The 20,475-nt window shown below is 35.1% G+C and overlaps 1 protein-coding gene across 2 annotated transcripts in view; it reads right to left on the bottom strand.

Annotated features, from left to right (window-relative positions):
* Positions 1–220: 220 nt before the first annotated feature.
* Positions 221–20,475, bottom strand: part of OLFM3 (olfactomedin 3) — a 217,595-nt gene continuing 197,340 nt past the window's right edge. Inside the window, exons 5-6 of one of the 2 annotated variants that reach the window (XM_008264808.3) lie at positions 4,923–5,029; positions 221–3,653 (exon numbers count right to left, since the gene is read on the bottom strand). In XM_008264808.3, the coding sequence (XP_008263030.1) occupies positions 2,976–3,653; positions 4,923–5,029 (785 nt within the window). In that variant the 3' untranslated portion in view covers positions 221–2,975. The remainder of the gene's footprint in view (positions 3,654–4,922; positions 5,030–20,475) is intronic. The other variant, XM_002715827.5, reaches the window with a different exon arrangement.

Below are 20,475 nucleotides of genomic sequence, written 5' to 3'. Positions count from 1 at the left end.
TGATCATAAGAATCAAATATTTGGGGTTTATGGAAGATCAAAACTAATCGCTCATAATTCAATGAAAGGAATTCAATTGCATTATATTCTCTTTTTAGCTCTACACAGTGGTAATGCACTGAAACACTACCATTTTCCATACTCATACATACAAGTTTAGATGCAATGAATAACATTTCTGATCCTTATTCCACAAATACAAATAACACACACAACACAATCAGACCACGAACATATTATTATTGAATGACATGAAAGTTTGCTAATGATCAGATTAATTAATTAATTCAGAAAATATCAGTTACACAGTTTACTTAGGATTACAAGTTTCTGAGATTCAACATATTTACTGCTTGAATTATATGGATGATTTAGAAATACACATTATTTGATAAAATTTATTTTAGTTTCAGAGATTTAAAAACAACAGTGATTAGAGTAAGTTCTTGTTTATTTCAGGCACAAAACCTATAATAATTCATTAAGAAAATGCTTTTAATTTGTAAATATTTAATGCAAATCACATTTTTAAACTCATGTTAACCCCACTTCCAGTGACACTAATAAATTCTGCTCTTATTTTAGTAGCACAAATACTATAAATTGGATATGGCGATGAAAGCTTACATAGAAAACGATAAAGTACTCAAAAGCTGCATACTTCGCACATAAGCTGTGATCCACCGGATTTTGAATGTGTATGATACCATATAACATCACTTTTAAAAGACAAGTAATGGAGAGATATCTATTAGAGGCCATCTGCTTGAATTTTCATTCATTTCTGAAACTCATATGTGACTTTCTTGCCTCATACAAACTCTTGGAACACAAAGATTTGACTGATTATTTTTATATGTGTGTACAACAATAAATGAACCTCCTAAATTTTCCAACTCCCATACTGAAGGAGAACTTGCATAAACTTTTTAAAAGAGAAGAACATTGCTAAAGGATCCAGAGTGGTCATTCAATCATGCTACCTTTTTGTAGGTAAAAAAAGGAAAGAAATATTAGTTAAATCTTTGTGAATAGTTTCAAGAATGGGTTATTTAATCCTATAATTTTGGCAGTGACATACATTAAAGTGATGTTTCACTTGAAATGAAATACTCTTAAATATCAGCATTTTTATCCAATACCTTATGTGAATTAACATATACTCATTTCTCAGAGAAAATTGTGGTATTCAGTATGTGTAAAACCAAAGATTTACAATAATGTAAGTAATATATTTATTATAGAATAGACTTTTAAATGTTAAACTAACCCATAATAGTTTCCATAAAGCTGCCTTAGGGAAGTATTTTTAATACATGGAAAATATATCCAAACTTAATAACATGTTTTGTTTTTCATATATATATATATTAATTGTATACTTTGAAAGATTATTAAGATAAAAATATTATTTAAGTTTCTTTTTGTTGGCTATATTGTTTCTGTACATATAGTGAATCAGTGTATCAAGATGTTGCCTTCTCATTTATTTTCTGAATTGGTTATTTATACATTTGAAACTGCACAGACAACTCCCAAATATCTTCCATCATTTTCTTTTACGAAAACACTGCCAATAACTTTCCAGTGATATTCATCTAAATTTAGAGGATTTAACAGATAAAATAATTAAAAGTTTTCATATGTGCTTCATAGGCTTTTTTTTTTTTTTTTTTTTTTTTGGACAGGCAGAGTTAGGCAGTGAGAAAGAGAGAGAGAGACAGAAAGGTCTTCCTTCTGTTGGTTCACCCCCCAAATGGCCGCTGTGGCTGGCGCACTGCGCCGATCCGAAGCCAGGAGCCAGGTGCTTCCTCCTGGTCTCCCATGCAGGTGCAGGGCCCACTGCCTTCCCAGGCCACAGCAGAGAGCTGGACTGGAAGATGAGCAACCGGGACAGAATCCAGCGCCCTGACTGGGACTAGAACCTGGGGTGCTGGCGCCACAGGCGGAGGATTAGCCTAGTGCTCCATGGCAAATTGTGTGTAAATATGTTATTTACCAGTGTATTTCATTGTATAGAATAAAATGTGTTTGATGTATAATAAATAGCTAGAGTCAATCCAAATCCAATTTTTATGACTTGGGTATAACTTCTGCAAGCATTTTTATGAGTTCCTTTCAGTGGAGTAAATAGAGTTAACTTAGCAATAGTGAAACAGATTTTTACCTTCATTTTCAGTGGATCTGCAAATGGAGTAAAATGAAGACTCAATGGAAGATACCTAATTTGACTTTCTGTTTAGTTTATAATACTTATGAAAAGGGGTGAGCCATGAAAATCCTTCTTGCCTACACTTGAACATTTAAATAACTACTGAGGATAAATTTCAGTGCATTTTATAAAAAATAGTACTTGCGTTCACAGAAGTGAATAGATACAATTGTACGATGGTGATTACAATGGTAGAAATACATATTGCCAATAAAATGCTAGCAAGAGATTTAAAAATGACTGTACAGCACCTCATCAGAGAATTGTGTTAACAGCAAATTGATTAATACTATTTTTCCATATAAATTAAATCCTTGATTTTTTTTTAGAAATAAATGGAGGGGGAAGTGCTTTTTTTTAAAATCCTATTTCCTACCAAAATATTTCTTGGTGTGGAGCAAAAGACAGTAAAAAATGACAGAGTTTTTTTAAAAAAAAAGACATTCATGCATTTAAGCCACCATTAGTCTCTGACTCTAATATAAGGCAGATCATCAATCATTTGCAAAACTATGACTTTAGCCACTTAAACTCTTTTTAGTGCTTTTCATGACAAGACATGATAGGCCTTGTAAATTTAGGAGTTAAGATGTGTTTCCAACAGATTAACATAGGTCAGCTATTTTTTTTAACACCAACTTTACAATAAAATGTTCTGCTTTGGAGAAATGATGCAAAGTTACAGTAAAGAACAATAGAAGGGGTCCTATAGAGTTTATCACGAATGACACTGTTTATATCAGTGAAAAGAAGTCACGTTTGTCTATGTGTCATCCTCAGTCTTAATGATATGGAAAAGAGTGACATTGAATAGGACCTGGTGACCATTGTTCCAGGCATAAAGAGCTCTATCTCTTGCATTGTAGTCAAGCATGGATATGTGAAAGTATTGGTTATGGAAGGGAATATCTGTGTACTCATAAGTGGAAGTTTTGGTGGAATAGGAATAGTAAACCTTGGCTCCAGTTAAGTGGGAGTTGGTGACATACAGTGTCCCACAGATCATGAAAGATTCCCCTGCACTTCTCTTGGGGTAGCCGGTGTTCCAGCTCTTCATCACCTCCAACGTATCTTGGTTAAGCTGGCTGATGACAATATTGCCTGCATTCTGGTTGGTTGCATATATGGCCCACAGCCCGATTTCATCAGCCATTAGATCGATGTCAGAGAATCCACCCCAGGTGTAGGGGTAAACGTTGTGAAAACCAGCATACTCTAGGCTTCGTTGGGCAAGCACTCTCCCCAGATCAAAGCTGTATTTGATGATGATATTACTCTGATACTTGTTAAAATAGAGTGAACCGTTGTAGACAACATGGTTAGTTCCTGCCCACTTGAAAGGGAGATTGTATGTCCTTGATTCAGCCCCACTGACAAAGTCTGCAATTGATTTGTATTCACGGACAATCTTATTGTTAGTATAACTGTCCATGTACCAGACCTAAGAAGGAAAAAAAAAAAAAAAAGAAAGAAATGGGGTGACTAAATTCTGTACTTTTCAAAGAATTCCCAAATAGACATTTCACAATTCTCAGGCTCCTGAAACCACATTATCTTACTTTTGACCTGCTGCCTGTGATAACATGAAAACTCTAAAGTTATAAAAATATTGGTTTAGTTTATGCGGAAAAGAAACATGGATTTTATTGACTTGAGGTTACTTTTGTTTTTCCTTAATTTTTAGATTTTTGACCACTGAACAAGCCAAACATTTATCAATACAGATTATGTCACCTTATAAATCACAGAAATATATTTAACCTTCAGAAAATTATGTTTATTGCAAACTTTGCTCTGTAAAAAAAATGGTTGGTATAGTTTTACATATATAACGTATCTTCCCTCGTTGGGTACCACAGAACCTTCAAATAACATTTGTTCATTGAACCAGATTATAGTTACAAATATCTTTTTTATGAATCTGATGAACATTTTTATATAAGTGATATTTATATAATCCATCTTTAAAAATATAGTCTAAAATTTGGGCACAAGGAAAATTATCACCATATCATTAAGAAAAAAACAAATGCAGAAAGGACACCAGCCTAAAAGAGAACTGAAGGAATGACCACTTATTGAGCATTTGTCATGTGTGAGGAACTGACAAATACCTTTTAATGAAGCTATTTTACTAGTTTAACAACTAGTTTGGATGGAGCTCTTGAAAAAACTTAATTTGGATAATGAGTTGCATAATAGAACATATGTTGAGCTATGGTAAATTTTAGCATATTACTTCACATAATGTAGACAATGTCAACTTATTGTCAAAAGTTCCCAAAAGTTTTGTTATTGTTTCTTTAAAATTGTCCTTAGACTCCATAGATATTTTAGCTTATTTAATGAATTGGCTTGGTTTTGAATTTTTCACATATTTAGTGCTATTGTCATTCACATTAATAGAGGAGTCTAGAAAGAATATACTGAAAAATTGGTATGCTTATAATCCATCATTTTTAAACATAAAATAAGATGAAAATTAAGAAATTAGAATCAGTATACTAGTGAATTACAATAGAGAATGTTGTACTAAAATAGGTTCATAAAATATATTTAGATATATTAATATTATCAAATGGCAAATACTTGTAAATGATGTAATACTTTTTAAGTTGAAACTAACAGCCCTGAAAAATGAATAGTCCAACAGGGAAAAGGTGTAAATAAAGCATAGTTCTAAGAAAAGGCATTTGTGGAAACAACATACTCTGTTATTTTTCTCAGATGCTAAAGGATCTGTCATCCAAGCACCAAATCGGGTTCCAGATGTCTTGACTGTAATTGGGCCTGTGATTTTCATCAATTTGCCACATGCTGAAATTAGAGAAACAGAATCCTGTTGAGTAAACATAGCTAACAATTCCAATAGAGACACTCATACCATCAGCAAAGACATAGATTCTAAAAGCAATTTCATGGGATTTATATCACATACTCAGAATGGAAGGTCATACTGGGTGCTGTTCATTTAACCAAAATTTGATTGAGTAGTAGTTTTTTCAAACTCTACAGTTTAAGTTTGCAATTTCAAAGTGGGAAATGATGTGTGCAATCTCGAAATAAACAAATGAGGAAAAGTCATTTTCATATCAATTCAGCAGCTGCTTTTTGAAAAGTAATTTATCAGAAAAATTTAAACAAATTGCCAATGGACCTATTGACCTGGTGAACAGCAATGCCTGTCCTTCCCCTGGGTGACTTACATAAACCAGAAAGAAAGCTACAAGATGATTTTCAGTTTGTGGGAGTGAATAAACAGCTCCCATGATAGATATCCTTATGGAGTAGAGCAATAAAAAATCCAATCACTGTGTGCCTGGAAGAGGTATATTTTTTGAAGGATAAATTCTTTGTATAGGGATGGATAGGACAGCCATGAACATGCAAGGAACACAACCCCCAAAATTCAAGCCCTGAGACTTATAATTCATATGCAGTAGAAGAGGTAGGGATGTAATATATGATGAAAAAATAATGACTTACATGAAATGTTTGATATTTTTCCCAGTATGGCTATAAATAAAATCCCAAGAATGGCTTGGGCTTCATAAATTTCAGGAGCAAAATCAAACAAATCCAGGCCTTTTTACACTACTTTAAAAATAGGAAACTTTAAGTCATTTGCTTCCCACATTATCAAGAACTATATGACTGACAGTAAATGCTGACCTTTGTGTCCTTTTCTATCCAGAAACTTCTTACATTGATATACAATCTATTTCACTATTTTTAATTTTAATTTTTGTGCTTTTGCAGTCTTTTCCAAAAACTATTTTTGCTTACACTTTCCCTTTCTTGTATAATTTTGTAGCTTCAGGTCTTATGTTTAGGTCTTTGACAAGCTCATTTTTTTGCATATGGTAAGATGTAGGAACCTAATGCCATTTTTCCTACATAAAATGCATGCATATATAGCAACAAAAAATTTTAAAAAGAGTTTTACCAGCATGATTTATTGGAAAGATTATACTTTCTCCATGTTATGTTCTTGGCATATTTGTAAAAATCATTTTGCAGGCAGTGTGCATCAGGATTTATTTCCGGATTCTCTGTTTGTTTGTTTTTTTTTTTTCATTGCTCTGGGTTCCTGTTTTTGTGCCAGTACCATGTTGTTTGGTTACTGCAGCTTTGTAATATGTTTTAAAGGTAGACAAAGACACACATTGTAATAGTTCTAGCAATTTCAACCACCTCAGGATCACTTTGACTCTCCTGGATCTTTTGTGGCTCCATACGAATTTTAGGATTGATTGTCTATTTCTGTAAAGAGTGTCATTAGTACTTGAAAGGGGATTGCATTGAACCTGTACATTGCTTTGGGGACTATGGTCATTGTAATAATAACTCTTCCAATCCATGACCATGAATATCTTTCCATTTTATTTGGATCCTCTATAATTTCTTTCATCAATGTCTTAGGATTTGAATTTTAGAGATCTTCAACCTCACAGGTTAAATTTATTCCTATTTTATTTTTTTGTAGCTATAGTGAATAAGAGTTTATTGATTTATTGTATCAGTAAGTTCATTATTGCTGTAAAAAACTACTATTGTTTTTGTATAATGATTGTGCATTCTGTGATTTCACTGAATTTATCAGTTTTAACAGATTTTCAGTGGAGTATTACAGTTTTTTTATGTCTTTCAATAGAGTAATGAATAATGTTCTGTATTTAAAATGGGCTATTATCCAGGTATAGAGGAGTACGGAATCTTGTCAATTTGCAGCAAAAAGGAAATAACTGAAAGACATATATAAGTGAAATAAACAAGGCACAGACAAGTACTATACATTCTCATTCATATTTGAAAGCTAAAATTGGGCTATCTGAACTTAAAATAGTGATTTATAGAGCTAGAAACCAAGATGAGGAAAGGGAGACACAAGAGGTTGAATGACACATAGAAGGATTATGTTTTAGTAGTCTACAGCACAGTGTGGTAATCACAGATCACATTAACAGAATAACAGTACCTTCTATATATTGTGAAGAACTAAGAGAGGGAACTCAAAACCTCCAGACATAAAGAAGTGTCAAGGAAATGAGAATGATGATTTTCAGATTCGATCAGTACATGTTGTATGCCTATGTTGAAATATCACACTGTTGCGTATAAATATGAATAATTATTTTACATTGATACTTTTTATAAAAGTAAAACATTGATTTCTGGTCTAAATAAAGGAGTGTCTGCAGGCTGGCGCTGTGGTGCAGTAGGTTAATCCTCCTCCTGCAGCGCTGGCATCCATATGGGTGCCGGTTCTAGTCCTGGCTGCTCCTCTTCCAATCTAGCTCTCTGCTGTGGCCTGGGAAAGCAGTGGAGGATGGCCCAAGTCCTTGGGCCCCTGCACCCGCATGAGAGACCAGGAGGAAGCACCTGGCTCCTGGCTTCTGATGGGTGCAACTCTGGCCGTGGTGGCCATCTGGGGAGTGAACCAGTAGAATGAAGACCTTTCTCTCTGTCTCTCCGTCTCACTGTCTGTACCTCTACCTCTCAAATAAATAATTAAAATCTTAAAAAAAGAGTGTCTGTTCCTAAATATTTATACCATTTTTTTGTTTATTTATTTTAGTCTTGTTTCATGTATCTCCCATTTTCCTTTGTCTATCATCAAAATGTATAAACTTGTAGTTAGTTCTTATTGGTTATTCTGTGCTTAAAAAAGAAATACCCAAAGCAAATCAGAGGCAAAGATGACTGCAGCTTGAAGTTTATTTTGGCTCATTTTTCTCTATATGTGCTCCTTATGGGAATAATTTACAACTGGCAGAATAATAAGTAGTGCAGGTAGGAAGTCAATGCATGGTAACTACTAATTTAGTAATCCCTAGCATTTCAAGAAACCTGAATTGAATAATTTTCCCCTGTTTAAAGAAATTGAATGTGATGGCATCTTTACACGATATAATGAGTTACATTATAATTTATTCAGACCTGATAAAAGAGGCCAATTTTTCAGAAGACTTTATGGCATTATCTACATTAAATAGCAAAACTTTGGGTTAAACATATTTGAAGTAAGTCAGCTCAACTTGTGGTAAATAAATGAACAGCCTATGGTTATAGAAGTGTCAAGCTGAAGTAGTAAAATATTAGCATATTTTGAATGGACCTCATGGAGTATAATACCTAAATATGCAATAAATAAAGTAATACAATCTTTAAAGACAACTAAGTAAATATTACTAATCAAACAGGTGATAACAGTATGAAAATACCAAATGTGTGTAGGTTGTAATGAACAGAAAACACCACCCTCTTCCAATACACAGCACAAAATGAAATAGGTGATTTTTTCTTTAATCCTGAGAAAGTAATACTGGCTTGAGATGAAGGACTAAAACATGATTTTTCCTTTTCCATGATCTCACTGAAATAACAGTAAAGGAGTAAAACATAGAAAAAACAACAAACACATAAACCCAAAATGAAGAGAATGGCCTAAGATCCATCAGTGTGGCAGCTTTAACAAATTTCTAGAAGGCAGGGGAGATGGAGAGTGATCATCAAAGTCTGAGGACAGTGAGGTGCAGCACTGTCTGTGAAGGGGAAGTCAACAGGGGAGGGAAACACACTACCTTGAAAAAGAGAAGTAAGGGACTTGGACCCACAGGGATACACGTGTTGGGAATGAGACAGGGCCTTGACAACAAGGCTGCTGAAGAAATCGTGCCTACAGAGCAAATGATTCCCTTTTTGTTCATAGCTACAGGACTCCAGGAGACAGATTTTAAATGATGTCTACACAGTTGTGCTGATTACATGAAGGCTTAGGCCAGCTAACACAGGTATTGGATGCACAGAACAAAGCCTCCTGCATAATGACATGGGTACTCACTCACTCTGCCTGCTTGCCATGCACAGAACTGTCATGCCTTACTTAAATACAGAGGGTTTTGAAGATGTATTGTTCAAGTCTTTAAAAATTAATGGACAATCAAGAATAATAAGATATTTTAAAAAACTGTGTAACAGGAATAATCATGGTGAATGTGCAATGAAATCAGGGCCCCAGTAAAAGATAATTCAGAGAGTTCAGAAAGCGGAAGATACCCCAGTATTTTCAGAAAGATTTCTGTACTGTATACTGCATATTGGAAAAGGAAAACACACCCACAAGAACTACTGGAAACAAGAATATGATTACATTGAAAAATGAATAGATTTGAATAAAAATTTATCCCTCAAAATAAACTAAAAATATGGAAGAAAATAGAATCAGTTCCCAAAGTCCAACACCTCAAGAACAGGTTTACAGAATGAAAGGAGTAAAAAAAGGAGTGGAGAAATTTGTCAAAGAAATTATACAGGAAAATTTTCTTAAATATTATGAGTATAAGGATATACCTTAATAAATAAAAACAAGATCTGCATCTAAATTATCACTAGGAAATGTTATAAGATTAAGAATAAATTGAAATGAAAACCTTTCAAAGAATATGAGCTTTTCACAAGCAAATGTACAGAAACAACATTGCAGCTGGGCTTCTTATCACCAGTCATGGAAGACTGCTGGAAGACAATAATCAGGTACTTTATATTTAGGGAAAAAAATCAGCTGAAGATATGAAAAGAATACTTCCTGACATATTAGTTCTCCAAAAGTGTAGCTATAATGCATTCTTTCCTAGGAAGTTACTTGAGGATATATAACAGCAAACGAAGTGAGTAAAGTGACAGAAGACAAGAGAACAGGAAAACAAGGACTTCCTGTCCCAGGATTACACCTGTGCTAATATTAAGCCTTGAGAACAAGTAATCCAGGATGGACAAGAATACTAAGAGGTATCAGAAATCAGTGAAGGCTGACTGTATGATGTCCTCCAGAACAACTGGGTGTGGTAAGGCAATAATTGGCGTAGAAGAAGTCATCTGAACTTAACTCTAGTGTATTCTTTGAATTGCAGAGATATTAAAATATTTCACTTAGAGACTAGGAGAGTATGTCTGAGTTACCAGTTAGTTGCCAATGAATTATGTATGCATTGTCATAATAATATAAACACTCATGTTTAACTTACAGAATTGACCTACAAACTCATTACAGAATATTTGGGAGTCATTTCATCTGTTCTGTGAAAGGCAAAGACAAAACATTTCTAGTCAGGATAACAGAAAAAAGGTAAAGCTCACAATGTTACGGAATTATAAAATGTGATATGAGAATATAAGTGATACAGGGCGTAGCCATCTTCATATTTAAAATATCTGATCATAAGATATTTTCCTGTAGTTGAAGAAAAAATAGTGACTATTTAAACGTGAGGCTTGAGTTATAAAATTGATAAGGGTGAAACTGTGAACAGTTGTAAAGGCCTATTATGAGGATAAATGAAAGAAGGAAAATGAAGTTTACTAAGTAATCTAAATTTTCATCTTACAGAGCAGGAAGTCAATAAGCAATGTCTAAAAGTGATAAACCAAAAACAATTGGAAAAATAAGCATATTACTAGAAATACGGGATTAACCAGAAGCCCTACAGCTAAATTGTTCAATGTGGTTGCCTCTAGAGAACAGAGCTGAAAAAAGGAAACTGTTGGTTTTCATTTAGAGCCTTTTTCCTTGTAACTACACAATACTACACAATTTTCTAGCCATGTGTGCATAATATTTACATTATTATTTAAAAAGATTAAAATAGCTGCAAAAACTTAACAGCTATTAAATTGTCACAGTAAAAATCACATTTATTTATTGCCTATTGAAAAATTACTTCCAGGTTTTATATGCCATGCTTCCTTGCAGAGCTAATACACAGGTAGAAATGGGAGATGTAAACAGTCTTCAAAATTAGAAGCTCTGAATAGTCTACGTTTTAATTTGGTTTGCATTCTGTAAGACTAGATTGAAGACTGAAGTTGTATTTTTCAGGATTCTAGCTCTATACTACAAGTCAATATCTTTCTTTTAACCCTTTCAGCCTTACAAAACTAGCATGCTTACTCTGCATTAAAACATTTATCAGTTAATTTAATATAGATGTCAACAAAGGCTAATGAGTTATTACAGTCAGTAGTACATGTTTAGGAGCTGTATTAAAAGATGTTTTGCACATTATTGAAATAGAATTAATGTTCATTTTAATTCAAAGTAGTTAAGTGATTATGATCTTGGGAAAAATATGCTTTTGTTGAAGACCCACCAGTTATGATGTGGGGTGGGGGCAAGGGAATTAGTGTAAAACATCTTAAAGCATATATTGAAAATAAATGATCTTTCAAGATCATTTAAAAAAATACATAGAATCCTATAAATCAGTTATTTGTTCAAGATACAGATCAATATAACATCTCAACTATGACACATAAATGTAAGAGGATGTTCATCCTCAGAAAACTTTATGCCCAGAGTATATAGGCAAATGAGAAGGCAAGCAGTATGGGATTACGGTGGCTTCAAGTTGTTTCTGTATTGAAGATGAATAGAGATTTGATAGTTATAGAATTTTGCTTAACATTTTAGATGGCTAAATTATATTACGAAACATTCAACCTGCCTTATTAGCAAAATGCTCTTTTCTCCGCAGGTAGCCTTCATTGGACAGACTAAAATATGATATAGACAAAGCAAAAATATATTAACCTCCATGATTCAAATATATGCACATTCCATACACTGATAAATTCACTGGGTTTCCATAAGTAGAAATTCACTTTAATATGAATAGAATTGGATGGGTTAGTAAAAATCTAAAAAAGAACTGTCTTGAATTGCACCATGGTGCTCATCTAATCAGTGCTGTCAAACAACCCTCAGCAGCACAGCAGTGGCTTGGGGCGTCCTGGCTTTGGTGGTGACTGACTTGGACCCAGTATTGTCTATGACAGTTAAGGGACACTACTGAGACTCAGGTTACTTAGATCCATAATTAGGACAGAATTCCTATGATGGCTTAAAAGCTTCTGAGATCTACAATAAAAACTTCTGTGGAGGCACATTGGGTTCATCTACTAGGTGGATACCTGAATCCCATATCAGAATTCTTGAGATCCAGTTCTTTCTCTGCTTCAGATCCAGCTTCCTGTCAGCATGTTGCCTGAGAGGCAGCAGTTTAGGGCTCAAGTACTGGAATCCCGCCACCCATATGGGAAATCCAAACGGAGTTCCTGGCTCTTGGTTCTGACCTTGGTCCAGCCCTTATCAGTGATTTGGAGTGAACCAGCAGGTGAAAGCTCTCTGTCTCTTTCAGTTGCTTTGCCTTTCAAAAAATTATGCACACATACACACACACACATAAAGACTTCACTTTCTCTTTATAATCATTTAGATGAAATATGTTAGATAGTAAACAAAAAAAAAACAGTTACTGTCTAGACATTTTAGCACTCATTTACTGACAATTTATTTTCTACCAGGACTATGCTAGGTGCTGGGAATGTAGATGAACAGGGAGACAAGATACATCTTGCATTGTAACTTTTGTGATGAAATTATTTCAGAAAACATTTTACTGAGAAGAAATGGATGAGTACAGTGAATATTTGTAGATATAAAAATAAATTATATAAATTCAGCCCTGAGTAGCATAACATATAGTTGCACTTCTTCCATTAAGACAGCTTTGTTAGATAAGTTGAAATATATCTTAAGTCAAATTTATCTCTACTTTCCTTCTGCAAAACATTCCCATAAACTGTAAAACACAGACACAAGTTTAACTGTCTCCCATAATTTGTTTTCTGTGAAATATGAAGGTCGATGTCTAGAAATATAGATCTAGACAAATAGATCAGAAATTAATTTCTTCCCAGTTTTCACTGATTTGGTATTGCACTTATGCCTTGGTACTAATTATCTGTTTTTAAAATTAATTTTTAAAGATTTATTTATTTATTTGAAAATAATTATTGCATAGAAGACAAAGGGAAAGAGGGAAAGAGAGAGAGAGAGGGAGAGAGAGAGAGAGAGAGAAAGAGAGAGAGATCTTCCATCTGTTGGTTTACTTCCTAAGTGGCCACAATAACCAGGGCTGAGCTGAGACTTCAATCCAAGCCTCCCATGTGGGTTGCAGGGGCCCAAGCACTAGGGCCATCCTGCACTGCCTTTTCCAGGCCATTACCAGGGAGCTGAATCAGAAGCGGAAAAGCCGCAACATAAACCAGAATTTATATGGGATGCCAGTGTTGCAGGCGGTGGCTGTACAGGCTGAAACATAATGCGAGCCCCAGTGGTAATTATCTTGTGTGTATGAAGGAGAATTATCCCTACATTCTAGTAAGTCAGTATAATTTTATATACTTTAACCTTTCAGTGTTTGTTTTTAAGGTTTATTTATTTGAAATTCAGAGTTACAGAGAGCGGATACACAGATAGGAATCTTTCATCTGTTAGTTCAGTTCCCGCATGACTCAAACGACTGGGTCTGGCCCAGGCCAAACCCAGGAGCCAGGAACTTCCTCCAGGTCTCCCACCTGAGTGCAGGGGCCCAGGAACTTGGGCCATTTTCTGCTGATTTCCCAGGCACATTAGCATGGAGCTGAATCAGAAGTGGAGCAGCTGGGGCTTGAACTTACGGGCATATAGGATGCAGGCGCTATAGCTGTGGCTTAACCAGCTGCACCATAGCACCGGCCTCGTGCCTAGGTTTTTAAGTTAAATGCAAACAATTTTCAATATATACTTGTGAAACCATGTGGTCTGCCTCCACATTAAGTCTGTAGCCAGGAAAAAATCCTATGAATATGTATGAACTTTGCATTTCACATTCTCTGATTTGCCTATGAGTAACCCTCTCTCCATCATGTATCCTTCATGTCTGTCATCCATTGGATCACTCCCGTCTGTGCAGTGAATCACAGCATGCAATGACAGGCTTTGTCTTTCTAACACCTTCTTGTATTTTACCTTACCAAAGTCATACCTTCTGAGTAAACAAATCTGGGGAGCCGGCGCTGTGGCACAGTGGATTAACGCCCTGCCCTGAAGCGCCGGCATCCCATATGGACACCGGTTTGAGACCCAGCTGCTCCACTTCCGATCCAGCTCCCCGCTAATGTGCCTGGGAAAGCAGTAGAAGATGGCCCAAGTCCTTGCGCCTGTGCACCCATGTGGGAGACCCAGAAGAAGCTCCTGGCTCCTGGCTTCGGATCGGGATCTGCGCAGCTCTGGCCGTTGCAGTCAACTGGGAAACGAACCAGCAGATGGAAGACCTGTCTCTCTCTCTCTCTCTCTCTCTCTCTCTCTCTCTCTCCTCTCTCTCTTTCTCTCTCTCTCTCTGCCTCTGCCTCTCTGTAACTCTGATTTTCAAATAAATAAATAAATCTTTAAAAAAATAAAAAGTTTCTCTTTATGGGCATTTGGTGGAGTGGTCGAGTTGCCACTTGGGATTCTGCATCCACATGTTCAAATGCTACTCCCAACTTGGGAGGCAGCAAGTGTGACTCAAGTTTCTGGGTTTTTGCCACACATATGGGAGACCTGGATTGAGCTCTAGGCTACTGGCTTTGGTCTGGCCCAATCTAGCTGTTGGGGGCATTTGAGGAGAGAACTAGCAGGTGAATAATCTCTCTGGATCTGTCTCTATTTTTTATTCTGTACTCTGCATTTCAAAAATAAGTGAAAATAAGTAAATAAAACTATTTAAATATAGAGGCCAGCATTGTGGCATAGCGGGTAAAGCTGCTGCCTGCAATACCAGCATCCTATATGGGAGCCAGCTTATATTCTGGCTGCTCCACTTCTGATCCTATCCCCTGCTAATTGCCTGGGAAAGGCAGTGAAGGGTGGTTCAATTGCTTGGACCCCTGGCACCCATGTAGAAAACCCAGATGAAGCTCATGGCTTCTGACTTCAGTCTGGCTCAGCCCTGGTTGTCACAGCCATCTGGAGAGTGAACCAATGGAAGCAATATGTCTCCGTCTCTTCCTCTATCTCTGTTACTCTGACTTTCAAATATATAAATAAACCTCTAAGAATTTTTAAAAATAAAGTAGCTCTTCCTTAGATGAACTTGGTGGAATGATTGTTGGCTAACTGACTCTTTTAATGTGTTTGGTGGGAGTAATTGATTCATCAGTCAACCCTACCTTAGAGAGCAAACCCTTAGGTGACTAAAAAAGGCTTTTGGATGTGGAGTTTTTCATTCAGTCACACATTTATTCATTGCTTCAGGTAAAATTTATTGAGCAGCAAGCACTGTGTTAGATACTGAAGTTACAGTGAAAAGCAAGACTTGATACCTCTGTTCTTAGAAATCTTACATTTTCATGGAAAAAGAGAGTAGATAACAAGCAAACGAGATAAATGTGTAAGGTAGGATTAAATGTAATATAGACATTTAAATAGAACAATTTGATAAACAGTGGCTACGGGACTGCTTGAGACTGGGGACCAATGAGTAGGGAAGACCTTTCAGAGAGTGTGATATTTAAGCTGAGATCCAAATGACAAGAAGTCAGCCACGGAATCATAAGTTGAAAGTAAAGATACTTCACTGTCTAGTTTGTCCAGTGGGTTGGCATTTCATTAGATTTAGCCATTTAGTAATCAGCTTTGTAAGGCAGCATCTTAAAGTGGTGGGGAGGGGTCAAAGGTTAAAACGTGTGACTGCCTAGATTTGGATCCTGATTCTATCCATTTCTCTGAGGAATATGAGGTTTCTAACCCTCTCAGTAACAACATATATCTCAAAGTATTATTGAGAATATTAAATAAGACTTTCATACTAAGGGTTTAGCATAGTGTTTGATACATATTGGCAAACTGAAGAAATATTAGCTATTACTATGGTTCTTGCAAGAGCCTAAAGTCTGGAAAATACTGGTGAATTAAGAGAAACCCAAGACCACAGTACCTAGAACACTCATGGAAAAGAAGATGTTGTGGGGATGAATAGTATAGTTTATGAAGTCTGTAAATCAGGGTGAATATTTGAATTTCTTCTAGATACGATTGAAAGCCATTGGAGAATGAAGATAAGTGAAAGAACAGGAGCTACATTTTTTAAAAAGATCACTCTACGTGCTGTATGGGAAATTACAAAGGAGTTAGAGAGTAGACAAAAAGTCCTATTAACAGGTTATCACATTGGTTCAGGTGAGCAATGATGGAAACTCTGATGGGACTGAGAAAAGCAGGTAGCTTGGGGTATATTTTCAAGGGTAAAATTGTCAGGACTAAGCCTTGGATTAGATGTGAGGATGGAGAGTAAAAGGGGATATAAAAATATCAACTCAAAATTATTATAAGATAGCATGGACATTTTTGGTTTGTCCAGATATGTAGATTATATTGTCATTTACTCAGATGAGATGACTGGGAGAGTAACAGGTTGGGGAGGAAGAATCAAGAATTCAGCATGGCTATTTCTGGTTTTTCATGGACACTGTACATGCCAATAGAGATCATATATAAAACTAGGAGGCAGACACTCTTTGAAGAAAGAGTTTTGACAGTCTTCAGTGTAATGACAATAGTGAAAGCCAAACACCGCACATTATCTTTGAGTGAGGGCATATATAGAGAAAACAAAGGTATCCAGAACAGATCTACAAATCAAAATATTTATGAAGCCCAGCAAAGGATCCTGATAAGAAACTGTAAGTGGGATAGAAAAATTAGTGTAGAATTCATAAATCCAAAAGAAGAAAGGATGCGGTATTCACCCATAGTAAATACTACAGAGATGTTTAGCAAATAAGATAGAAGAAATGATCATGACATTGGACAAGAAGTCACTGGTGATCACAGGACTCAAACGGAAAGAGTAGTAAGAGCCAAATTTGGATTGTAATTGATTTGAAATGTTTATAAGCAAAGTATCAGCTATAAAAGATACTTCTAAGGGAGAAGAAATAGGGAAACAAGAAGACAGGAATTTTTTTCCCATTATCCTGATGTTACTGCTGTTGTATATGAAAGAGGTTTATATATATATATATATATATATATATGAGTAATCTAGTTGAGAGGGAGATTTAAAATGTGCCAGTTTGGTACAGAAAATCAGACATGTAGACAAATGAAACAGAAGAGAAACCTCAGGAATCAATCCCTATATCTATAACCAACTAATTGTTAACAACAGAGCTAAAATCCATCCAGGGATTAAGGGAAGCCTCTTCAATAAATGGTGCAAAAAATTGGATCTCTGTGTGCAGAAGAATGAAATAAGACCCTTACCTTACAACTTATACAAAAATAAACTAAAATTGATCAAGAATCTAAATTTATGACCTGATATTATAAATTACTAGAGTAGAATATTGGAGAAATTGCAAGACATTGGTAGAGGCAAAGACTTTTTGGAAAATATTCCAATAACACAGGCAATCAAAGTAAAATCAGACAAATGGGATTACATTATGCTAAGAAGCTTTGTTACTGGGGAAAGTAGCACTTAACAAAGTAATGAGACAACTGACAGAATGGGAGAAAATATTTGCAATCTGCAACTGATAAAAGATCAATATCTAGAATCTATAAAGAGCTTAAGAAATTCAACAACAAAACAATCCAGTTAAGAAATGGGCAAAGGACTTGAACAGGCATTTTTCAAAATTATTCAAATGACCAACATACATATGAAAAAAATGCTCGGGATCATTAGCCATCAGCGAAATGCAAATCAAAACCATAATGAGATTTCACTTCACCCCAGTTAGAATGGCTCTCATACAGAAATCAACAAACAAGAAATGCTGGTGAGGATGAGGGGAAAAAGGTACCCTAATCACCTGTTGATGGTAATGTAAACTAGCACAGCTGTTGTGAAAGACAATATGGAGATACCTCTGAAAGCTGAAAATAGATTTACAATATGAACCAGCAATCCTAGTCCTGGGAAATGAAATCAGTGTATAAAAGAATTATCTGTAGTCCCATGTTTATTGAAGCTCAATACACAGTATCTAAGATATGGAATCAAGCCAGATGTCCACCAACTGATGACTGGATAAAGAAATTATGGCATGTACTACTCAGCCATAAAAAAAGAATGAAATTCTGTCTTTTGCAACAAAATATATGCAACTGGAAACCATTATACTTAGTGATATAAGTCAGCCCCCAAAAGACAAATATCATATATTTTCCCTGATCTGTGGTAACTATTAGAGTAACAAAAATATAATGTATAAGAGTGAAATTGACATTTTGAGCTTAAATGTTTGTTTATAGCCCTTGTCTCTACTGTTGAGGAATGATTTTTTATCTTCTTACTATTTGTCAAATTCTTTATTTAGTGTAGAGTTAATCTTATGAGTATAAAGTAAACTGAAAATAGATCATTGTAAAAAGTAAGGAATTAAGGAGGAAGAATGGGAGTATAGGCAGGAGGGTGGGTAAGGTGGGAAGTATCACTATGATCCTAAATCTGTATATATGAAATAAGTGAAATTTGTTTATAAAAAGAAAGGAAAAAAAGGAAGTTTTGTTTTGTGTATGTGTGTGTATGTGTGTGTGTGTGAAAGTACTATACTGAAAGTAATCTAGTAGAGAGGTAGAAACTGATCATGTGAAAGAGAATAATTAAACGCAGTCAAAGAGCAGATGGTTACTTAATCTGTTTAGTAACCATGAATAATCACGACTCTTTCTATCCTTGTGTATTTGTATGTTTTTGTCTGTTCTCACCTCCAGTAGTTTCTCAGAATATGTTCTTTGTGCAGTATATTTTACCCAGGTTAAAAAACTAAGGTGGAAATTAGAAAATCTAGTTTATAATCTAGGCCACAGTATCATGCTATTATGTAATGCTGGACAATGCATTCATTCTTTGGAATGGAGTATCTTTATCTATAAAATGAAAATTCTAAAGCATGATATTTTTCTTTTTTTATAAAAAAAGAATTTATTTATTTGCTCATTTATTTCACAGAAAGAGGGGCAGCATGGAAGGTGAGACAGACAGAGAGATATATTCCATTTGCTAGTTCACCACATAAATGCTCACAAGAGCCAGAGTAGGGCCTGCCTAATGCCCCAAACCAGGAACTCCATGTGGGTCTCCAACATTGGTGGCAGTGACCCAACTATAGGGCCACAACCCACTGCCTCCCTCCCTGGTACACTAGTAGGAAGCAAGATGAGAAAAGAAGGCAGAATTTGCCATTTTATTTTTTAAAACACATGATCACAGTCATCATCGACATCATGTACCTTTATTCCCAGAAGTAAAAATCAGAAAGACCTCCCATTGTTGATTCTTCCCAGTAGAATCTTCCCCTACAAATGCTTCTTATCTTCCTATATTAAAATAATGTTGCCAAATTAAGTTATGAAAATTAAATTTGGAAAGATTTATAAAACTTCTTTTCATTATAATTTTTGTGGACTTTAATGTTACAGAAACAGAGGTAAACTCAGATTCTAAGAGAGCACACAAAATAGAAAAATAAAGTAAAAAAAGCAGTCAAAAAATCATTTCTGTTTCTCAGATACTCCAAACTAGCTTTTGTTCAAACACATCATTATCTTTTTCAATTTAATCCTGCTTCCAATGAGGAAAACCATTGCCGACAGAAATGATAATTTCCTCAAATGCTCAGAAGACAAATGTTCCTGCAAAGGTAGATGGGAAACAAGGAAGTTAAGAGTCTTGCTTCATTGATTTTCTCCTGTTATGATCTGCTGTATGTCGTCTGACACAGGAAAACATTACTATTTATAACATATTGCCTATGTATATATTGTATATTTAGAAAACATACTGAATAGGTAATTGAGGAAAGTGACCATTTTGTTTTGCTGATGATTTTTATACATTAAATTTTTATGATCAGTCACAATCCATATTTATCAATCGGTAGCTCAGAAAAAAATATCATTTGGGATTCATCAGGATGATCAGATGTTTGGATCAACAAAGCGTAGAAACCATCTGTCCTCTCTGTTGTTCATTTCTTTAATATGCAATTGTATTTTATAGTATCTGGGACTAGTGACTTCTAGATGGATTTGAATCCTAAGAACACGTCCATTTATGTAAATGAAATTGAATAGTGAATGTAATTATGTATAGAATGTTGTTTCTTTGTACTTAGGCCACTGGAGAATTCAGTGGCCTTAAGAAGTAAGCCTATTTATTAAAGATATTTAAAGTAAATTTCCTTCTATCATGCATCTGGTAATAAAATTTCTTTATATTATTTAACATTTTATTTGCATATAATTATGCAGGTGAGGTACAAATGGGGATAAGAACAAAGAATGCCATACTGGCATAAGTATCAAAAAAAAAATTCCCATAGTTATCTGGTAAATGGGGTGGAGAATAATACAACTCTATCTAAACAATTCCAATTTTGCAAATGCAATT

Source organism: Oryctolagus cuniculus, chromosome 7 (genome assembly GCF_964237555.1).
Source record: "Oryctolagus cuniculus chromosome 7, mOryCun1.1, whole genome shotgun sequence".
NCBI classification, from domain to species: domain Eukaryota; kingdom Metazoa; phylum Chordata; class Mammalia; order Lagomorpha; family Leporidae; genus Oryctolagus; species Oryctolagus cuniculus.
The sequence above is the reverse complement of the archived record's forward strand: the minus strand, read 5'-3'. Positions and strand labels throughout refer to the sequence as shown.